The sequence below is a fragment of the Cololabis saira genome, chromosome 11 (genome assembly GCF_033807715.1).
Source record: "Cololabis saira isolate AMF1-May2022 chromosome 11, fColSai1.1, whole genome shotgun sequence".
In the NCBI taxonomy this organism is placed as follows: domain Eukaryota; kingdom Metazoa; phylum Chordata; class Actinopteri; order Beloniformes; family Belonidae; genus Cololabis; species Cololabis saira.
Window position 1 is genome coordinate 48,009,318 of NC_084597.1, and position 20,252 is coordinate 48,029,569.

General features: G+C 42.1%; 1 protein-coding gene across 1 annotated transcript in view; it reads right to left on the minus strand.

Annotated features, from left to right (window-relative positions):
- Positions 1 to 20,252, minus strand: part of tln1 (talin 1) — a 256,414-nt gene that overhangs the window by 200,914 nt on the left and 35,248 nt on the right. Inside the window, 1 exon segment of the mRNA XM_061734635.1 lies at positions 12,048 to 12,210. Coding sequence (XP_061590619.1) covers positions 12,048 to 12,177 — 130 coding nt within the window. The 5' untranslated portion in view covers positions 12,178 to 12,210.

The window sequence follows — 20,252 nt, forward strand, 5'->3', positions numbered from 1 at the left end:
GTCAGAGCAGCCAGTAAAATCATTGGCACTCAGCAGCTCTCTCTGACTGACATCTATGAAGGTCAAGTCCTGAATAAGGCACAAGACATCTTGACCAGTCCTGATCACCCTCTGTCAAAAGAGTTTGTCCCTCTCCCTTCTGGGCGGCGCTATAGGCTTCCCAAGGCCAATAGCAATAGGTATAAATTCTCTTTTATACCAACCGCTGTAAAAATGATCAACTCGCACAAATTTTTATATTTTTAATATATTTTTATCTTTCTGCCTGCACTGATGAAAGAACTTTTGCTTTTACTCATTTATTATGGTTACTATGTCACGTTTTAATGTTTTAATTGTTCTTTTGGTATGTCTGTGTTTGTATGATGATTGTTTTCCCAGACTGCTAAAAGAATTTCCCCTAGAGGGACAATAAAAATGACTCTGACTCTGACTCTGACTATAGGCCTATGCTGCAGGGGGGCACCGACATGATCCGCTGGGCGGTGCCTCTCACCCTTTTTCTCCTCTCCTTTTCCCTTACTCTCTTCTCCATTTCCATTTTTATTTTAAATATCTCATAGCTATCTTTTTTGTCCATCGCTCCCCATCCGCAGGACCTGGATCAGGACCTGGATCAGGACCTGGATCAGGTCCTGGATCAGGACCTGGATCAGGTCCTGGATCAGGTCCTGGATCAGGACCTGGATCAGGACCTGGATCAGGACCTGGATCAGGACCTGGATCAGGTCCTGGATCAGGTCCTGGATCAGGACCTGGATCAGGACCTGGATCAGGACCTGGATCAGGTCCTGGATCAGGTCCTGGATCAGGACCTGATCCAGGACCTGATCCAGGACCTGGATCAGGTCCTGGATCAGGACCTGGATCAGGACCTGGATCAGGTCCTGGATCAGGTCCTGGATCAGGACCTGGATCAGGTCTCCTTTGTTGTGGGGTCACCTCGCCTCCACATACCCACACAGAGAGTGCTGGGCTGCACTGGTACCGTTGACGATGTCTTCGAGCTCCAAAATCTGCTTTATGTCTTTTTTAAAATTTTTCTTCAATGAAAATATGGCCAGAAATGTCGAGGACATCCCAAACTGCTGGGATACTAGTGTCCACACCCCTTTGCAGCCTCGCCGGCATAAGGGCCCAAGCGAGGCATCACGTCATTTTACACGGTCATTACAGATGGAAACTAATAATGTTGGCAATTTAAGCTCGTCTTAAGAGCTGGGCGAGGCGAACTTCTACCTAAATCTACAGTATTTTCCTTCTAAAGGAAACTAAGGTAACTGGTAATACGAGCCACCAGGTTAGCTATATTTTTTTATGTCTATAACTCAAAACAGAAGGCACCAAAAGTAAATTACATAACAATTTTATCCGTCGAACAAAACTGAACCATAAGATGCCGGAAAAAGGAAATTAATATCAGAGGAAAGGTGGCCTCCGGCTTGGAAAATACAACTTCCTCCAACTTTTCTAACAGGATGATTCTTTCTAGGGGAAACCTACTTTCTTTTAGTGTAATCAACAAATTTAATGAAAGTGTGAATCAGTTTGAAGAAAACCAAGATAATCCTTGAAAGATTGTAGGTCCTGGCTGTCTAAAAAAAACGGGGGCTTTATTTAAAAGGAGCAAATGATGCATGTTACGTAAGCTGCCCTTCATAATGCTGGCACATCTTTTTTGGTTGCATCCAAGAGAGTCTGTTCCCCTGAAGGAGACTTGGGAATGTGATCTTTCACTTCTCCATATCCTGGAATCACATGTGGGGTTTTAAAGCCCTTCTACATGGGAACGCCGCTTCTCACCACATGGGGGCGTCTAGATCCACAGTGGCCGTGGCCTGCCAGGCCACAGACGGTGCTGAGCTCATGAACGGGGGTGGTCCAGCACATCTGCTAAAAACACCACAGGAGCACGTTGTTGTGTCTTACACCAAGGCCTGATGATCCTGTGACATGCAACCAAAGAGGTCAGAAGTGGTGTTACATGGATTGGCTTTAAATGTATTTATTTATTATTATTCTGAAAAACAGGTTTTTTCTTGCTTTAACAAAGTGGTCTCCCCTCAGCCTGCCAACTCAGAGAAGGAGGAAAGCAACCAAATTCTGCAGTGTCTGTACAGCCGCCCGGATGATCCGGCCAGTGTGATGTGGATCTACGAGCCAATAAGATTCTGCTCCCGTCGTTATGGAACCAGAATGCAAACCATATACAACTATAAAACCGTGTAACTGCATGGAGCGTCCGACTATCGTAGCACTGCGTGACATCGTACACTCTGTCCATCTCCCTCCAGCAGCTGCCACTTTATTGAGGTTTTTGTAGTGAAATGAGGAGGAATCATAGAGATAACTTCTCATTTCAACTAACTGGATCAGCCGTTCCTCATCCGTGACCGTTTCCTACAGCACTTTCAACCGGCTTTCAACGCGAGCGACAGGAAGAAAATAGAAGCAGGGCGTCCGACAAATGTTCAGATCAAAACGCTGCGTCGCTGCAGCCAGTTAGGACAGTCCAATAGAAAATAAAACAATGGAATTGTTTTTGTCGCTAACGCTCGCTCGCATCACATGCAGTTAGGACACGGTAACTCCGCCGGCCGGAGCTTCCACCGTTTTTTCGTAGCGGTGTATCGCGTCATTCAGGCAGCCAATCAGCACAGAGCCTCATTATCATAGCCCCGCCCACTCAGAATCCTGCATAGATAATGAGGTTAGAGAATGGGAAGATAAAGACATGGTTTAGAGGCTGAATATCTAATTTATTTAGCAAAAACAATAAAAAGCTTGTTTTTAAGACATTCAAGGCCTGTTTAAAATAGGTATACAGTGGGGAGAACAAGTATTTGATACACTGCCGATTTTGCAGGTTTTCCCACTTGAAAAGCATGTAGAAGTCTGTAATTTTTATCATAGGTACTCTTCAACTGTGAGTGATGGAATCTAAAAATAAAATCCAGAAAATCACATTGTATGATTTTTAAGTAATTAATTTGCATTTTATTGCATGACATAAGTATTTGATCACCTGTCAACCAGTCAGAAGACCAGAAGACTTCCGGCTCTCACAGACCTGTTAGTTCTTCTTTAAGAAGCCCTCCTGTTCTCCACTCATTACCTGTATTAACTGCACCTGTTTGAACTTGTTACCTGTATAAAAGACACCTGTCCACACACTCAATCAAACAAACTCCAACCTTTCCACAATGGCCAAGACCAGAGAGCTGTGTGTAGACCTGCACAAGGCTGGGATGGGCTACAGGACAATAGGCAAGCAGCTTGGTGAGAAGGCAACAACTGTTGGCGCAATTATTAGAAAATGGAAGAAGTTCAAGATGACGGTCAATCTCCCTCGGTCTGGGGCTCCATGCAAAATCTCACCTCGTGGGGCATCAATGATCATGAGGAAGGTAAGGGATCAGCCCAGAACTACACGGCAGGACCTGGTCAATGACCTGAAGAGAGCTGGGACCACAGTCTCAAAGAAAACCATTAGTAACACACTACGCCGTCATGGATTAAAATCCTGCAGCGCACGCAAGGTCCCCCTGCTCAAGCCAGTGCATGTCAAGGCCCGTCTGAAGTTTGCCAATGACCATCTGGATGATCCAGAGGAGGAATGGGAGAAGGTCATGTGGTCTGATGAGACTAAAATAGGGCTTTTTGGTCTAAACTCCATTCGCCGTGTTTGGAGGAAGAAGAAAGATGAGTACAACCCCAAGAACACCATCCCAACCGTGAAGCATGGAGGTGGAAACATCATTCTTTGGGGATGCTTTTCTGCAAAGGGGACAGGACGACTGCACCGTATTGAGGGGAGGATGGATGGGGCCATGTATCGCGAGATCTTGGCCAACAACCTCCTTCCCTCATTAAGAGCATTGAAGATGGGTCGTGGCTGGGTCTTCCGGCATGACAACGACCCGAAACACACAGCCAGAGCAACTAAGGAGTGGCTCCGTAAGAAGCATTTCAAGGTCCTGGAGTGGCCTAGCCAGTCTCCAGACCTGAACCCAATAGAAAATCTTTGGAGGGAGCTGAAAGTCCGTATTGCCCAGCGACAGCCCCGAAACCTGAAGGATCTGGAGAAGATCTGTATGGAGGAGTGGGCCAAAATCCCTGCTGCAGTGTGTGCAAACCTGGTCAAGAACTACAGGAAACGTCTGATCTCTGTAATTGCAAACAAAGGTTTCTGTACCAAATATTAAGTTCTGTTTTTCTGATGTATCAAATACTTATGTCATGCAATAAAATGCAAATTAATTACTTAAAAATCCTACAATGTGATTTTCTGGATTTTTTTTTTTAGCTTCCATCACTCACAGTGTAAGAGTACCTATGATAAAAATTACAGACTTCTACATGCTTTTCAAGTGGGAAAACCTGCAAAATCGGCAGTATATCAAATACTTGTTCTCCCCACTGTATATAAGATAATGGAAGTTGTGGAAAAAATGTGACGTGTCACTTTGAAGTAAATCACTTCAATCTTTTTTTTTTTGTTATAAATTTTAAAATTAAAAAGTAACTTAAAAACCTTGAAGTCATTCTTGTAGCCCAACTGCCTGGTTTCATCTGGCTTTGATGATAAGTGCAGTTCAGCGTCATCTGCATGACAGTAAAAACTGAAGGCACCCTGCTTGTTAATGTTACTTATAACACGGTCTGTGTGAATACTCGATTCTGATTGGCTGGCAGGTGTAGGTTAAAAGAGATAACCTACACCTAGAAAATAAGTTCGGTCAAATTGCCTGATATCATTGCGCTGGATCAACTGCCAGGTTGAGCAGCAATGTTTGAGACAACAGCAATAAGAACAAATACAAAGGGCAGAGGTTTATCCGTTTTAGGAGTAAAACTGTGGAACTCATTAGATAACGACCTTAAACTAGCAAACTCAATAAAAGCATACAAGATATTATTCAAACAAAGGTAATGGACACATATAAAGAAGCAGAATAAGCAAACAGAGAAGAATGTACACATGTATAAGATGAAATGACAACCTTAATTGGTTTTGTCGGTTTCTTTAGCATCTTTTCACTTTCTGTTTTCAGAGCTATCATTATTATTATTATCATTATTATTACTATTACTATTATTACAGTTATTACAGCTATTATAATTATTACAGCTATTATTATTATTATTATTATTATTATTATTATTATTATTATTATTACTATTACTATTACTACAGTTATTACAGCTATTATTATTATTATTATTATAATAATCATCATCATTATTGTTATTATTATTATTATTATTATTATTATTATGTGTAGACTTATGATACTTCATTTGTTCTTTTTGTATATTCTATTCAGTTAAAAAGTGGGCAAGATAAGCTTTATGTTTCAAGCCCAGACCTTTTCGGTCAAAATAATCACAATGTTGACCAGGGAAAAACCTGTGTTATCTTGTTTGTTGATTTTTATACTTGTGATTGACCGAAATAAATATTAACTAACTAACTTAGGTGGTATAAGCGGAGGCAAACCATCCTCCGCTTCGCGTCGGACGGTTCACGCCCCCGCGTTGTCCATATATTTATGATAATGGACACTTCGTCGGGCATTATCCCTTACATAATGGAGGTTTATATAAAACGATCCCGGCACACAACCTTGCGGAACACCTGACCAGTTCTGATGCATGAGGAAAACCCTTCATTTCCATGAACAGACTGGAATATGCCGGAGTTTACTGGGGTTCCTCAAATCTCACCATCATATAAGGAGATCACTGGAAGCTTAACAGCTAATTTCTGTGATAAATCTCACTTTTTCTGATAGGTTTTTAAATAAAAAGGAAGATTGAGTACGCAGTGAGGTTTGATTAAATATAGCAACCTTGACAGTTGGAGGCAGATATCCTGTCAAAGAAGAACTGACTGTATACTAGGAATGGGCGATATTTTACCTTTCACGATAAACCGTCAAAATAATTCCCCACGGTAAGAATTTGTCATCTCGTGGTAAAAAGGATAAATTCCCGGTGATGATGTTTTTGTGTAACAAACATGGCGGAAGGCGGATCTGATAGCGAGGAGCTCGTTGTTAAACGAGGCTCCAGCTCCGTTATCTGGAACTGGTTTGGATTTAAAAAGAGTGACGAGGAGCAAACATCATCTATTATGTGCAGAGTCTGCAAAAACAGAAGGAAATGGTTGTTACATTTTGATATAATGTTTGACTATTACAAAGAAAAATTGCAATAGTATCTAATTTGTGGCATGTTGCACATTTTATTTATATTAGAAGAGGTTATCACCGATAGGATTTTATTTTCAGTGAACTTTTATTCATTTGTCCTGTTTCTTTATTTATCAGGTTGTATTTTTTTCTACTTTGTGATTTTATAAGCTAAGAAAACTTGAAGGACAAGGTACTTTTGCTGTTTGCTGTTATCCCACTGTTTAAGCCATACAGTTTGAATAAATGTTGAATCTGTTCTTACATTTCAAACTTGTTTCATTTGAGTCATTACAGTTTTGCAGTACAGGTGTACTGATTTAATTGGGTTTTATTAATTCAATTTAATTGGTGTAGTTTAGTAGCATTTAGTATCTTTTAGAGCAGTGATTTGGGGGCTCCAAAGACTGAATGTGGTGATAGATTTATAGTTACAAAGGTGGAGTTGAATTGGTATTTTTGTTTATCGTCATTTTTATCGTTATCGGGATAAATGCCAGAAATTATCGTGATACATTTTTTAGTTCATACCGCCCATCCCTACTGTATACAGTGTACAAGTGTCACACTTGAAGTCTGGTTGGGTCTAAGAGACAAACTGATGGTTTAATATGATGCTACTGGCGGCTCAGACAGCTCGATAGGATGGAAATCAGACTCCACAGTCATTTCCAAAGCTGCCCATATCATCACCACTGACGGTTAAAGTGATACATGACTCAAACCTGTGACTATTAGTCAGCCTGGCTACAGCGCTGAACACAAATCTGAAGGTTTTTTTTTAAATTCTCTTCTTTTATTCATGGTTAATGTAAAGAAACAATTAGAGAACTGGACTATTTATTTGCTGAACACTATAAACAAGCTCTTTCTGTGGGCAAAGACAAAGACTGGCATTTTTGTGTCTTACACTCTCTAAATGTAAAATGACTTGCATGTTGGAACAAGTAACGCAGGCAGCTTCTGCTGCAACAGCACGCGTAACAACACACATCTCAGCATGCACTTCTGATGAAGCATTTGTGGGCCAGAGGCTATAATCAGGACAGAGAAACGAATTTTCTCTGCACAGTTTGTAATCGCCAAGATAAAAGGTGAGCCATGACGCAACGTATGTACCTTTAAACCCTTCCGTCCGAGACAACTCCGTACTCATTTTACTGTTCAGTCTAAAGAGTTCAAAACTATCCTCTGGTGTTCACGATTGCAGTTGGCATCAGAAAATAATAAATGCTTGTGTGTCGAAAAAGTGTCTTCAGTGTCTTCTTCCCAACTCAGCAGAACAAAAACAAAACAGAGTTGAGCAATAAAAGTCTCGATAAGAGACATTAACAAAGATTATTGACATAAAAGCACCGTCTAGGTGTGACATCATTCGGTGCTGCTCCTTAAATGTCCTTGGCCCCCCGAAGGTTGTGTTATCTGCCTCATATACACTGCTAGTGTCTTTGCTCCTCCCCGCAAAAGCGTGAAAGTGAGATTACAGGAAGTGTACAGATGTTGCCTTGTTTTAAGCTCTTCTTAGAACAACCTCTCACTTCAAGGTACATGTTAGGGTTTTAAATATCCACGCTGAAACAGAGGGGGGGGGGGTGTTGGCGTTTTATGAGTAACCACCCTGCTACGCATCTCAACACGCCTTGTTTGCCCTCCCAACTCCCACGGCAGCTTCTGCACCAGCCCTTCTCTTTTTTTACAGAAAAGTTCTGTAAGCTGACGTCCCGTCGTTAAAAGGAGGGGATTTCCTTTGTACTCTTTCTAAAAACGGTGAGAAATCAAGTTTCAGTTTCAGTCAGACTTTGAAACAAACGCCTGAAGCTACGCAAATAATTAATAGCACAAATATTTTTAACATGGTTAGTCATTTTTCACTTCAGAGTTGAAGTTCAGGTTAGATCTCTCTAAAAGGAGCAACTGCTGGCAACAGGTTGCAACTGTATTATCCTTGATAACAGTACAGAATATTCCAGTAAACCCTCAAACACTTATTTTAAATAATTTATCAACAATCTATGCTTCACTATGTCAAAAAAAAAATCTTACTTGGATGGAAACCACCACACACACTTAACATCTCCCATTGGTATTTGACTTTTCTTGATATTATCTATCTGGAAATATTTACAGCCCCAATCCATAAGCAAAACAACTAAATATTTTATTTTGGTATATGGCAGCAGATAGAATTAAAGCCAGACTTGAAGGATGTATTTTAAATTGATATAGACGACCTTGTTGCAGCTATCCTTGTCCAGTTTTTGATATTATTATGTTTTGCCTTTGTTTTATTTTGTCCTTTGTTCTATTATCTTTGTATTATCTTTTTTTCAGTTTTTCTTATTATTAATTATTAATTGTTTTCATCGAATGCTTAGGTCCAAGGGGTGGGTTTGGAAGGGGGTGAAAATATGTGTTAATGTTTGTTTAACATCATTGTGGATGCCACCGTTTATAATAAGAAAATCATGAAAGATAAATAAAAACATTTGATCACAAAAAAAGGAGCAACTGCTGACGTTGTTATGGGAGCAGTTTCATTTCATTTCAGTTCGTTTCATGATTTGTCCACCAACCTGTGACGTTACACACATCTGTCTGCAGAACACTTCCTATTGGTGCTGTGTGTGTGTGTGTGTGTGTGTGTGTGTGTGTGTGTGTGTGTGTGTGTGTGTGTGTGTGTGTGTGTGTGTGTGTGTGTGTGTGTGTGTGTGTGTGTGTGTGTGTGTGTTATAGGGGTGTGTAACGATGCACTAATCTCACAATACGGTACGATACACGATATTGAGGTCACGATAACGATACGATATAGCAGTATTTTTTTAACAACCTTGAATGAGGAACATATGACTGGAAAAAATGGTCTTTTATTTGAAAGACACAAAATACAAAACAATGCTGTGTGTTTGCCCTATTGTTACAGTTTGTAATGCTTTATAACTGTTTAAGTTTTAAAGAGCAAGCCAGGCCAACCATTTTTCCACTAACTGAACTAAAACTGTTGAGGGACATTAAAGTACACTGGAACTCAGCAGAAGTTGTCCCTGGCGTGTTTATCCTAGTCACGACCAATGTTCCCTCTAAGCTGCGCGCGTGCGCAATCGCGCACTGACCGTATATTCTCAGCGCACAAGAAAGTCTATCCAGCGCAGTGCTTTAAGTGGGCCGGTACGCGCCGGTACGGAGTACCCCCACTTCTCAATATTAGCCTCTGGCGTACCGGGACTTCTCATGAGCTCAGTTCTCTGCTCTCTCCTTGCGATTTGGCTACAGTGGCGTTGCAACGCGACTGCCCCTCGTGAGACGTTCACTCGCAAAGCCTGATTTATGGTTCCGCGCTAAATCGACGCAGAGCCTACGCCGTAGGGTACGCGGCGTAGGCTCTGCGTTGGTGTTACGCGGGACCATAAATCAGTTTACGTAGGTCCCGCGAGTCGAGAGGAGGAGAAGTATTCAAGGATTTGGGGAATACAAGGAGCTGTGGGGATCCCGGACACGAGAAAGTCTGAAGCCTCTGCTAAAAGCTATCCATACCATTGCTGTGTCTACCAGCAGTACTGGAGTTGAGGGGGGATGAGGGGAGATGGCACCCCCCCCTGAAATAAAAAGGGTCCAAATCATCCCCCCTGAAATAAAAAGGGTCCAAATCATCCCCCCCTGAAATAAAAACGGTCCAAATCATCCCCCCCTGAAATAAAAACGGCCCAAATCATCCCCCCCTGAAATAAAAACGGTCCAAATCATCCCCCCTGAAATAAAAACGGTCCAAATCACCCCCCCTGAAATAAAAACGGTCAAAATCATCCCCCCCTGAAATAAAAACGGTCCAAATCATCCCCCCTGAAATAAAAACGGTCCAAATCACCCCCCCTGAAATAAAAACGGTCCAAATCATCCCCCCTGAAATAAAGACGGTCCAAATCATCCCCCCCCTGAAATAAAAACGGTCCAAATCATCCCCCCTGAAATAAAAACGGTCCAAATCATCCCCCCCTGAAATAAAAACGGTCCAAATCATCCCCCCTGTAAAACTGCCATCCCTCCTTTCCATCCCTTATGTCATTTCATCAATGAATGTGGTTTTAATGCTATTTCAACATTTAGAGTCATCACCAGAAAAATAACCCCAGAAAAATAACTTATTTGACAATTTCCACCTGTTTCAAGTAAATTTTCACTTGAAATAAGTAGAAAAATCTGCCAGTGGAACAAGATTTATCTTCTCATTACAAGCAAAAAAAATCATGTTCCACTGGCAGATTTTTCTACTTATTTCAAGTGAAAATTGACTTGAAACAAGTGAAAATGGTCAATTAAAACAAAATTTTGTCGACATTTCAACTTTTTTCATAAAATTTTTGACTTTTTTTTCTCAAAATCTCAACTTTTCTCTGGACATTTTGACTTTTTTCTCAAAACTTTTTTTCTCGATATTTCGATTTTTTCTCTCAAAATTTCGAGAAAAAAGTCGAAATTTTCACCTGTTTCAAGTAGATTTTCACTTCAAATAAGTAGAAAAATCTGCCAGTGGAACAAGACTTTTTTGCTTGTAATGAGAAGATAAATCTTGTCCCACTGGCAGATTTTTCTACTTATTTCAAGTGAAAATTTACTTGAAACTGGTGAAAATTGTTGTTTTTTCCAGTGACGAGTCTTGTTTTTAAGTGTAATGAGATACTTAAAAATAAAGCGTGCATATGTGATGTTGCTCACAGTCGTCCTCAGTTTGCTCAGGGAGCTTGCGTGTGTGCCCAGATACATGAAAAATTAGAGGGAACATTGCTCACGACCCGAAAAAGGTTTAATTTAATAAGGTAAGGCTTAACTCTACACCAGCCTTACATCAGTAAAAGTTCAGAGCTCAAAACCCTGCAAGAGTCCCGTGATCAGGACCAAAACGGTACTAATTTCCAGAGGTGTCAAAAGTATTCACATTCATTACTCAGGTAGAATTATAGATACTAGAGTTTAAAAATACTCCTGTAGAAGTTGAAGTATCAACTCAAGTTTTTTACTCAAGTAAAAGTATAAAAGTACTGGTTTTAAAACTACTTAAAGTATAAAAGTAAAAGTAATGTAAGGGGGAAAAAAGCCATTAAGGACAAAAGCCATTGAAAATGAATGCATCTTAGTATAATGCAAATATATTAAAGAACCATATATGTGTACTATTGAGCATTAACATGTGTTTCAGAGAGCAGAAGATATGATGACTAGTTGCCTATAAGTATTGTAATGGAGCAAAAAGTAAAACTTCAGAGGCATGTTATCATTTATCCTAACCTTTACTGGAATGTACATCCAAGTTTAGTTGCAGGAATCTGAGGGCGATGGATGTAAGAACAAAACTGGACAAGAACATCTGAAACAACCACAACCAAATTCACTCTATTCGGATGGCGCAATTTAACTGGATAGTTTTTTTTAAAGGCCGAAATGAAATACAGTAACGAGGCTGTTTTTAAAATGTAAGGAGTGAAAAGTACAGATAATTGTGTGAAAATGTAAGGAAGTAAAAAGTTGTCTGAAAAATAATTACTCCAGTGAAGTATAGATAACCAAAATTTCTACTTAAGTAAGGTAACGAAGTATTTGTACTTCGTTACTTGACACCTCTGCTAGTTTCTTCTGAGCGTAGTCAGATTTTCGTCCGCGTGTGGAGGCGCGGTCGGCGCAAATACGCTGCACGTTACTAGTCAACACAATATAGACTATTAATAATCAAATATCAGCTACAGTTTGTCACCTCCACGACACGTATCGTGACGTTTTTGTATTGCGAAATGTCCTGTCTGTCTGTCTGTCTGTCTGTCTGTCTGTCTGTCTGTCTGTCTGTCTGTCTGTGTGTGTACTTACGCTGGCCCAGCTGTGCCTCGGGGACCCTCTCCCTGATGATGCGGCAGGCGTCATAGACCATGGTGGACGGCTCAAACTGCATGGTTTTCACCACGTTGCCCACACCGATCTTTAACGACAGGGCAACCATGATTGCTGCTCTGCACTTCCTCTCCGCTCACACCTGCACCAAGGTGAAACAGTAGGTCAAACACAAGTCCACTGCATCGTAAAGGGCAATAAAAGGAAAACACCATCAACGACACTCACTACGTTTACATGCAGTCAAAATTGGGGTTACGGTCAATATTCCAGTTACTGAAACATTGGGAATAATCTGTTTCCATGCCTGAGTAAACAGGGTTATCCCTGTTTACATGGTAATTAATCATTTGGGATATCTGGATCAAACCAACGACGCACGGAGAACGTCTTGACGCAATTCCCGTCATTTCCGCTTCTTCCTCCTGTATCCAAATCCAAAACAACAATTAAAGCTGCAAGCAGCGATGAACGGGCCCTCGCACTCACGGCCACCGCCCCCCATAAGCATATCAGAAATGACACCACCCACGACTTCCTATGTTAAACCATTCAAAAGTTATAGCAGAAAAAGGGACAACCAATCAGAAGAAGGGGCGGGGCTAATTCACGCCAATGAAGGTCAAGGACTCCATACAGAATCTGATGACGCCACCCACGACTCTCTATGTCAAACCATTCAAAAGTTATAGCAGAAAATCGGGACAACCAATCAGAAGAAGGGGCGGGGCTAATTAAGGCCAAAGAAGCTCAAGGACTCATTACAGAGTCCCCTGACACCACCCACGACTCTCTATATCAAACCATTCAAAAGTTATAGCAGAAAAAAGGGACAACCAATCAGAAGAAGGGGCGGGGCTAATTAAGGCCAATGAAGGTCAAGGACTCCATACAGAATCTGATGACGCCACCCACGACTATCTATGTCAAACCATTCAAAAGTTATAGCAGAAAATCGGGACAACCAATCAGAAGAAGGGGCGGGGCTAATTAAGGCCAAAGAAGCTCAAGGACTCATTACAGAGTCCCCTGACACCATCCACGACTCTCTATGTCAAACCATTCAAAAGTTACTTAAGAGACTTTTACTTAAGTTGCGACATGATACAGGTGTGTACCGATTTTCTTGCATGTACGTCAAACCGTATTGTGGGGCTCGAGGCACAAAGTTTTCCGGGGGGCGCTGTTGAGCCATTTTGCCACGCCCATTAATACAAACCATGAAATATCACATTTATCGCCAGGCCTGCCTTGCAAGCAAAATTTGGTGACTTTTCTCATTACAGTAAACAATATATTTACGAAGTCGGATGCTAATTGGACACTTTATGGCAAAGTCATAGCTTTTTACGTTATTAGTTGATTTTTTTTATTTTTAGAGTGACAAAGTTCTCCAAAAATAATATGTTCCAGTGTATGATTTTTTAGTCCTGTTGTAATCTGAAACTGCCATTTAATTTTCCTTACACAAAATCTCTGATTTTTAATTAATATTTTTCCAGAAATACAGAGTGACATAAAAATGCCAATTCCTTTCAAGATATGACCACGATACGCGACACGGTCAATAAGGAACCTACTGACAATCATATGTGTCGATTGCATTAAGATTGGATGAACGAAACAGCAATTACAGCACATAATTTGATGAAAAATGTATACCTGACCAAAAGGTGGCACTATGGAGTTCATCCAAGATTGTCATATCGTTCAGAATGGAAGCCTGATTAAATGTATTGATTTTGGGTTAGTTCTGACCAATTATGTTTAAGTTACAACAACTTTTATGTTCATGGCGAGACACCGAAATTTGACAACCTCTAACGGCGACGCCCTTTGAGAAAAACTTACAGTTTTCTCTGTCAGTCATTGCCAATGTCTTACCTATTATCTGAACAACTTTGAGAACAATCAACTGATCTCGCTTGGAGCACAGATGCATACTAGAAGACATGACAATTCCTGGTACCAACAGGTGGCGCTACAACCGATCCTGAATATTCCACCATATATGGGATCAGGCTCAGACTAAAATCATGCACCTACGTTTTCAACCACATCAAATCATGTATTGCTGAATTACAGCCAATTGATGTTTGATGGCAAGGCTTAAAAATGACCTCAAACTTCGCCGAATCACTACGATCACGCCCTCTGGTAAAAACTTAAAAGCTTCGCAATTTAGCGTCAACCATGTGTCTAGATTGTACAAACCAAGTTGTGAGCCAATCCAATAAAATCTCTAGGAGGAGTTCGTTAAAGTACGAAGCCTACAAATGATCAGAATTCATCAAAAGTGACATTTTCTGTTCAAAATGCCGGACTTCCTGTGTAACTTAGAGCATGGGTCCAAAAGACTTTTTTGTAGGGCTTTGTCAGATATAATAGACACATAAAGGTCATTGCTGTAAGTCAAACCATATTGTGGGGCTCGTCAAAAAACATAAAATAGGATGGCGATATAGAGCCCATTCTTGTCGACCCATGCCTGTCGCCTATAAAATACGTAATTTTACGCGACTCTGGAAGCGTGTGCAAAATCTGGTGAGTTTTCGAGCATTTTAAGGCCTCCAAAAAGGCAATTTATTTATGGCGAGAATAATAATAATAATAATAATAATAAACATCACAGATACAATAGGGTCCTCGCACTTTCAGTGCTCGGGCCTTAATAATAATAATAATAATAAACATCACAGATACAATAGGGTCCTCGCACTTTCAGTGCTCGGGCCCTAATTAAAGCTGCAAGCAGCGATGAACGGGCCCTCGCACTCACGGCCACTGCCCCCCATAAGCACATCAGAAATGACACCACCCACGACTTCCTATGTTAAACCATTCAAAGGTGATAGCAGAAAAAAGGGACAACCAATCAGAAGAAGGGGCGGGGCTAATTCAGGCCAATGAAGCTCAAGGACTCATTACAGAGTCCCATGACACCACCCACGACTCTCTATGTAAAAACATTCAAATGTTATAGCAGGAAATAGGAACAACCAATCAGAAGAAGGGGCGGGGCAAATTTTCACCAATTATGGTCAAGGACTCAATACAGAGTCCCATGACACCACCCACGACTCTTTATGTCAAACCTTTCAAAAGTTATGGCAGAGAAAAGTATTCTAGGGGGCGCTGTTGAGCCGTTAGGCAATGACCATTACTGCAAACCATGAAATATCAAATTTATCGCCAGGCATGCAAAATTTAGTGACTTTTGGAGAACTATCAAATATGGACCAATCAGATGAAGGGGAGGCGTGCTTTTTGGCGTCTAGCGTCGCCACGGTAACACTTTTGAAAGAGAAAAGTAATGCGCGTAGTCGCAAGATGGAGACACACATTTTGAGGTATAACACACCTGGGTGCACGTTACGGTTCGGGCCGTATTAATTGCCGAAGGAATGGCATAAATTGCGCCAAAATTACACAATTCATTCAAAATGGCCGACTTCCTGTCCGGTTTCGGCCATGGCTCCAAGAGACTTTTCTTTAAGTTGTGCCATGATAGAGGTGTGTAGCGATTTTCGTGCATGTACGTCAAACCGTATTGTGGGGCTTGAGGCACAAAGTTTTCCGGGGGGCGCTGTTGAGCCATTTTGCCACGCCCATTAATGCAAACCATGAAATATCACATTTATCGCCAGGCCTGGCTGGCGTGCCAAATTTGGTGACTTTTTGGGCAGGTTTAGGGGGGCAAAAAGGCCCTCCTTTCGTCAGAAAAATAATAATAATAATAATTAAAGCTGCAAGCAGCGATGAACGGGCCCTCGCACTCACGGCCACCGCCCCCCATAAGCATATCAGAAAAGACACCACCCACGACTTCCTATGTCAAACCATTCAAAAGTTATAGCAGAAAAAAGGGACAACCAATCAGAAGAAGGGGCGGGGCTAATTCAGGCCAATGAAGGTCAAGGACTCCATACAGAATCTGATGACACCACCCACGACTCTCTATGTCAAACCATTCCAAAGTTATAGCAGAAAATCGGGACAACCAATCAGAAGAAGGGGCGGGGCTAATTAAGGCCAACGAAGCTTAAGAACTCATTACAGAGTCCCATGACACCACCCACGACTTCCTATGTCAAACCATTCAAAAGTTATAGCAGAAAAAAGGGACAACCAATCAGAAGAAGGGGCGGGGCTATTTCAGGCCAATGAAGGTCAAGGACTCCATAAAGAATCTGATGACCTCACCCATGACTCCCTATGTCAAACCATTCCAAAGTTATAGCAGAAAATCGGGACAACCAATCAGAAGAAGGGGCGGGGCTAATTAAGGCCAACTAAGCTTAAGGACTCATTGCAGAGTCCCATGACACCACCCACGACTTCCTATGTCAAACAATTGAAATGTTATTTCAGAAAAAAGGGACAACCAATGACAAGAAGAGGCGGGGCTAATTCAGGCCAATGAAGGTCAAGGACTCCATACATAATCTGATGACAACACCCACGACTCTCTATGTCAAACCATTCCAAAGTTATAGCAGAAAATCGGGACAACCAATCAGAAGAAGGGGCGGGGCTAATTAAGGCCAACGAAGCTTAAGGACTCATTACAGAATCCCATGACACCACCCACAACTTCCTATGTCAAACCATTCAAAAGTTATGGCAGAGAAAAGTATTTTAGGGGGCGCTGTTGAGCCGTTAGGCCACGCCCATTAATGCAAACCATGAAATATCAAATTTATCGCCAAGTCTGTCTTGCATGCAAAATTTGGTGACTATCAAATATGGACCAATCACATGAAGGGGGGGCGCGCCTTTTGGCGTCTAGCGTCGCCACGGTAACACTTTTGAAAGAGAAAAGTAATGCGCGTAGTCGCAGGATGGAGACGCACATATTGATGTATAACACACCTGGGTGCACATTACGGTTCGGTCCGTATTAATTGCCGAAGGAATGGCATAAATTGCGCCAAAATTACACAATTCATTCAAAATGGCCGACTTCCTGTCCGGTTTCGGCCATGGCTCCAAGAGACTTTTCTTTAAGTTGTGCCATGATAGAGGTGTGTAGCGATTTTCGTGCATGTACGTCAAACCGTATTGTGGGGCTTGAGGCACAAAGTTTTCCGGGGGGGCGCTGTTGAGCCATTTTGCCACGCCCATTAATGCAAACCATGAAATATCACATTTATCGCCAGGCCTGGCTTGCGTGCCAAATTTGGTGCCTTTTGGGGAACTATCAAATATGGACCAATCAGATGACGGGTGGGCGCGCTTTTTGGCGTCTAGCGTCGCCACGGTAACGCTTTTGAAAGAGAAAAGTAATGCGCGTGGTCGCAGGATGGAGACGCACATTTTGATGTATAACACACCTGGGTGCACGTTACGGTTCGGGCCGTATTAACTGCCGAAGGAATGGCATAAATTGCGCCAAAGTGACACGATTAATTCAAAATGGCTGACTTCCTGTTCGGTTTCGGCCATGTCACCAAGAGACTTTTCTTTAAGTTGTGTACTGATACAGGTGTGTAGCGATTTTTGTGCATGTACGTCAAACCGTATTGTGGGGCTTGAGGCACAAAGTTTTCCAGGGGGCGCTGTTGAGCCATTTTGCCACGCCCATTAATGTAAACCATTAAATATCAAATTTTTCGCCAGGCCTGACTTGCATGCAAAATTTGGTGACTTTTTGGGCACGTTTAGGGGGGCAAAAAGGCCCTCCTTTCGTCAGAAGAAAAAAGAAAGAAAAAAGAAAGAAAAATTCCTACAGATACAATAGGGCCTTCGCACTGAAGGTGCTCAGGCCCTAATAATAAAAATTCCTGCAAATACAATAGGGCCTTCGCACTGAAGGTGCTCGGGCCCTAATAACGCGAAGAATTCCTAGAGATACAATAGGGCCTTCACACTGAAGGTGCTCGGGCCCTAACTAGAAAATTTCAGGAAATTTTTATATGGGCATGCCCTACCGCCCATTCGACCCCTCTCGCTGCTTTGGTTTGGGGCTGTAGTGGTTGTGTTCGGGGTGGTTCTATGTCAGTTTGAGGTGTTTTTACGCTTGTATTTCATTCATTCCTGTGCTCCCAATAGTTATTAATGGGGCGCGCTAGCGCTAGCGTCTAGCGTCCCCACGGTAACGCTTTCGACTGAGAAAAGTAATTCCCATTGAGGCACGATGGAGACGCATGTAACGATATATGCCATGCATCGGTGCACGTTCCGGTTCAGGCTACGTTAACGGATAGGTTTTTTTTTCACCATGGTAAAAAACCCCATCCGAATGAATGGGGCCATTTGGCATGGATTTTGACAAAAAATGTCCTTAAATCACAGCTTCATGAAATTTGAATATGTTGAAGTCCACAGCGTGTCGAGTCGGGGAACATTTGTACGATGTCTCTACGATAAACTGTTGCCTAGCAACAAGCGTCCAAAGTCGAACGGAGAAAAAAAAAAAGATGAAAGGTAAATATCGCAAAAACTGTAATAATTGGCATAATGGGGTTGTACAGTCTGTTAGTGACAATCGGGCCGAGTGTTTGAAAGTTTGAACGATGTCTCTACGATAAAGTTCGGCCGAGCAATAAGCGTCCGAATTTTCGCCTTTTTTTTTGCTTTTTGGCAACTAGCGTTGCCACGGTAACCCCTATTACTGAGAAAAGTAATACCCATCGAGGCACGATGGAGACGCATCCATCGATGTATGGCATGCGTGGGTGCACGTTGCGGTTCGGGCCGTATTAACAGACGAAAAAAAGTGCAGAATAATAATAAGAACTAGAAAATTTCAGGAAATTTTGATATGGGCATGCCCTACTGCCCATTCGACCCCTCTTGCTGCTTTGGTTTGGGGCTGTAGTGTTTGTGTTTGGGGTGGTTCTATTTAAGTTTGAGGTGTTTACAGTTGTATTGCATTCATTCCTGTGCTCCCAATAGTTACTAATGGGGCTTGCTTTTTGGCGTCTAACATCGCCACAGTAACGCTTTTGACTGAGAAAAGTAATGCCCATCGATGCACGATGGAGACGCATCTAACAGTGTATGCAATGCATGGGTGCACATTCCGGTTCAAGCTATGTTAACGGATAGGTTTTTTTTTCACCATGGTAAAAAACCCCATTCAAATGAAAGGGCCATTTGGCCTGGATTTTGACATAAAATTTCCTTAAATCGCAGCTTCATGAAATTTGAATATGTTAAAGTCCACAGCGTGCCGAGTCTGGGAACATTTGTATGATGTCTCTACGGTAATCTGTTGCCTAGCAACAAGTGTCCAAAGTCAAATGGAAATTTAAAAATCGGGCCGAGTGTTTGAAAGTTTGAACGATGTCTCTACGATAAAGTCCGGCCGAGCAATAAGCATCCGAATTTTCGCCTTTTTTTTTGGCTTTTTGGCATCTAGCGTTGCCACGGTAACACTTTTGACTTAAAAAAGTAATGACCATTGAGGCACGATGGAGACGCATCCAACGATGTATGCCATGCATGGGTGCACATTGCGGTCAAGTAGGGCTGGGCGATTAAACGATCTCGATTTGTGATCGCGATCAAATTAAGTTCGATCACGGTGATCAGCTGTGGGTCTACTTTCTCGATCACGTGCAAAACATGCTGCAGCAAAGTTCACGACAACCAATCACAACCCGCTTTCCTGGCACCGCGCTGTCTGCATTAATTGATCATGCATGATATGCCGCGGCAAGTTGCATGACCATAGGCAGTAAAGTAGTCACATCTGCCTCCCCTGCACTGGTGGGAGCAAGCGTGACCAGAGAGAATAAAACTACAAGACAACAACTGCAGGCTAGCGTTAGCTTAGCTTCGAGCCGACCGGGACTCACGGTTTGCGGTTATTTATTTATTTATTTATTTCGCCGGACAACTTCTTCCGAGCGTACAGGAGGAGGGTGTGATGGATTCACAAAATGCCCTTCGTGATGGATGTATTGTGTATTCGAACCGCACTCATTAAAGTTGTGATTCGCTCTGCTTGTACCATAAATTACTCATCACCGCCGACTTCAGAAACTCCGCGGCCCCGACATGGGTGTGTGCGTGCGTGCGTGTGTGTGTGTGTGTGCGCGCTCAGCGGAGTGAATGTGTCGGAACGCGGAGGCAACAAGCAGAGCTCAGCAGATGACGCCGTAGGCTCTGCGTTGGTGTAACGCGGGACCATAAATCAGCCTTAAGTCCCTTTAGGTTAATACTGTGAGAAATAACCTC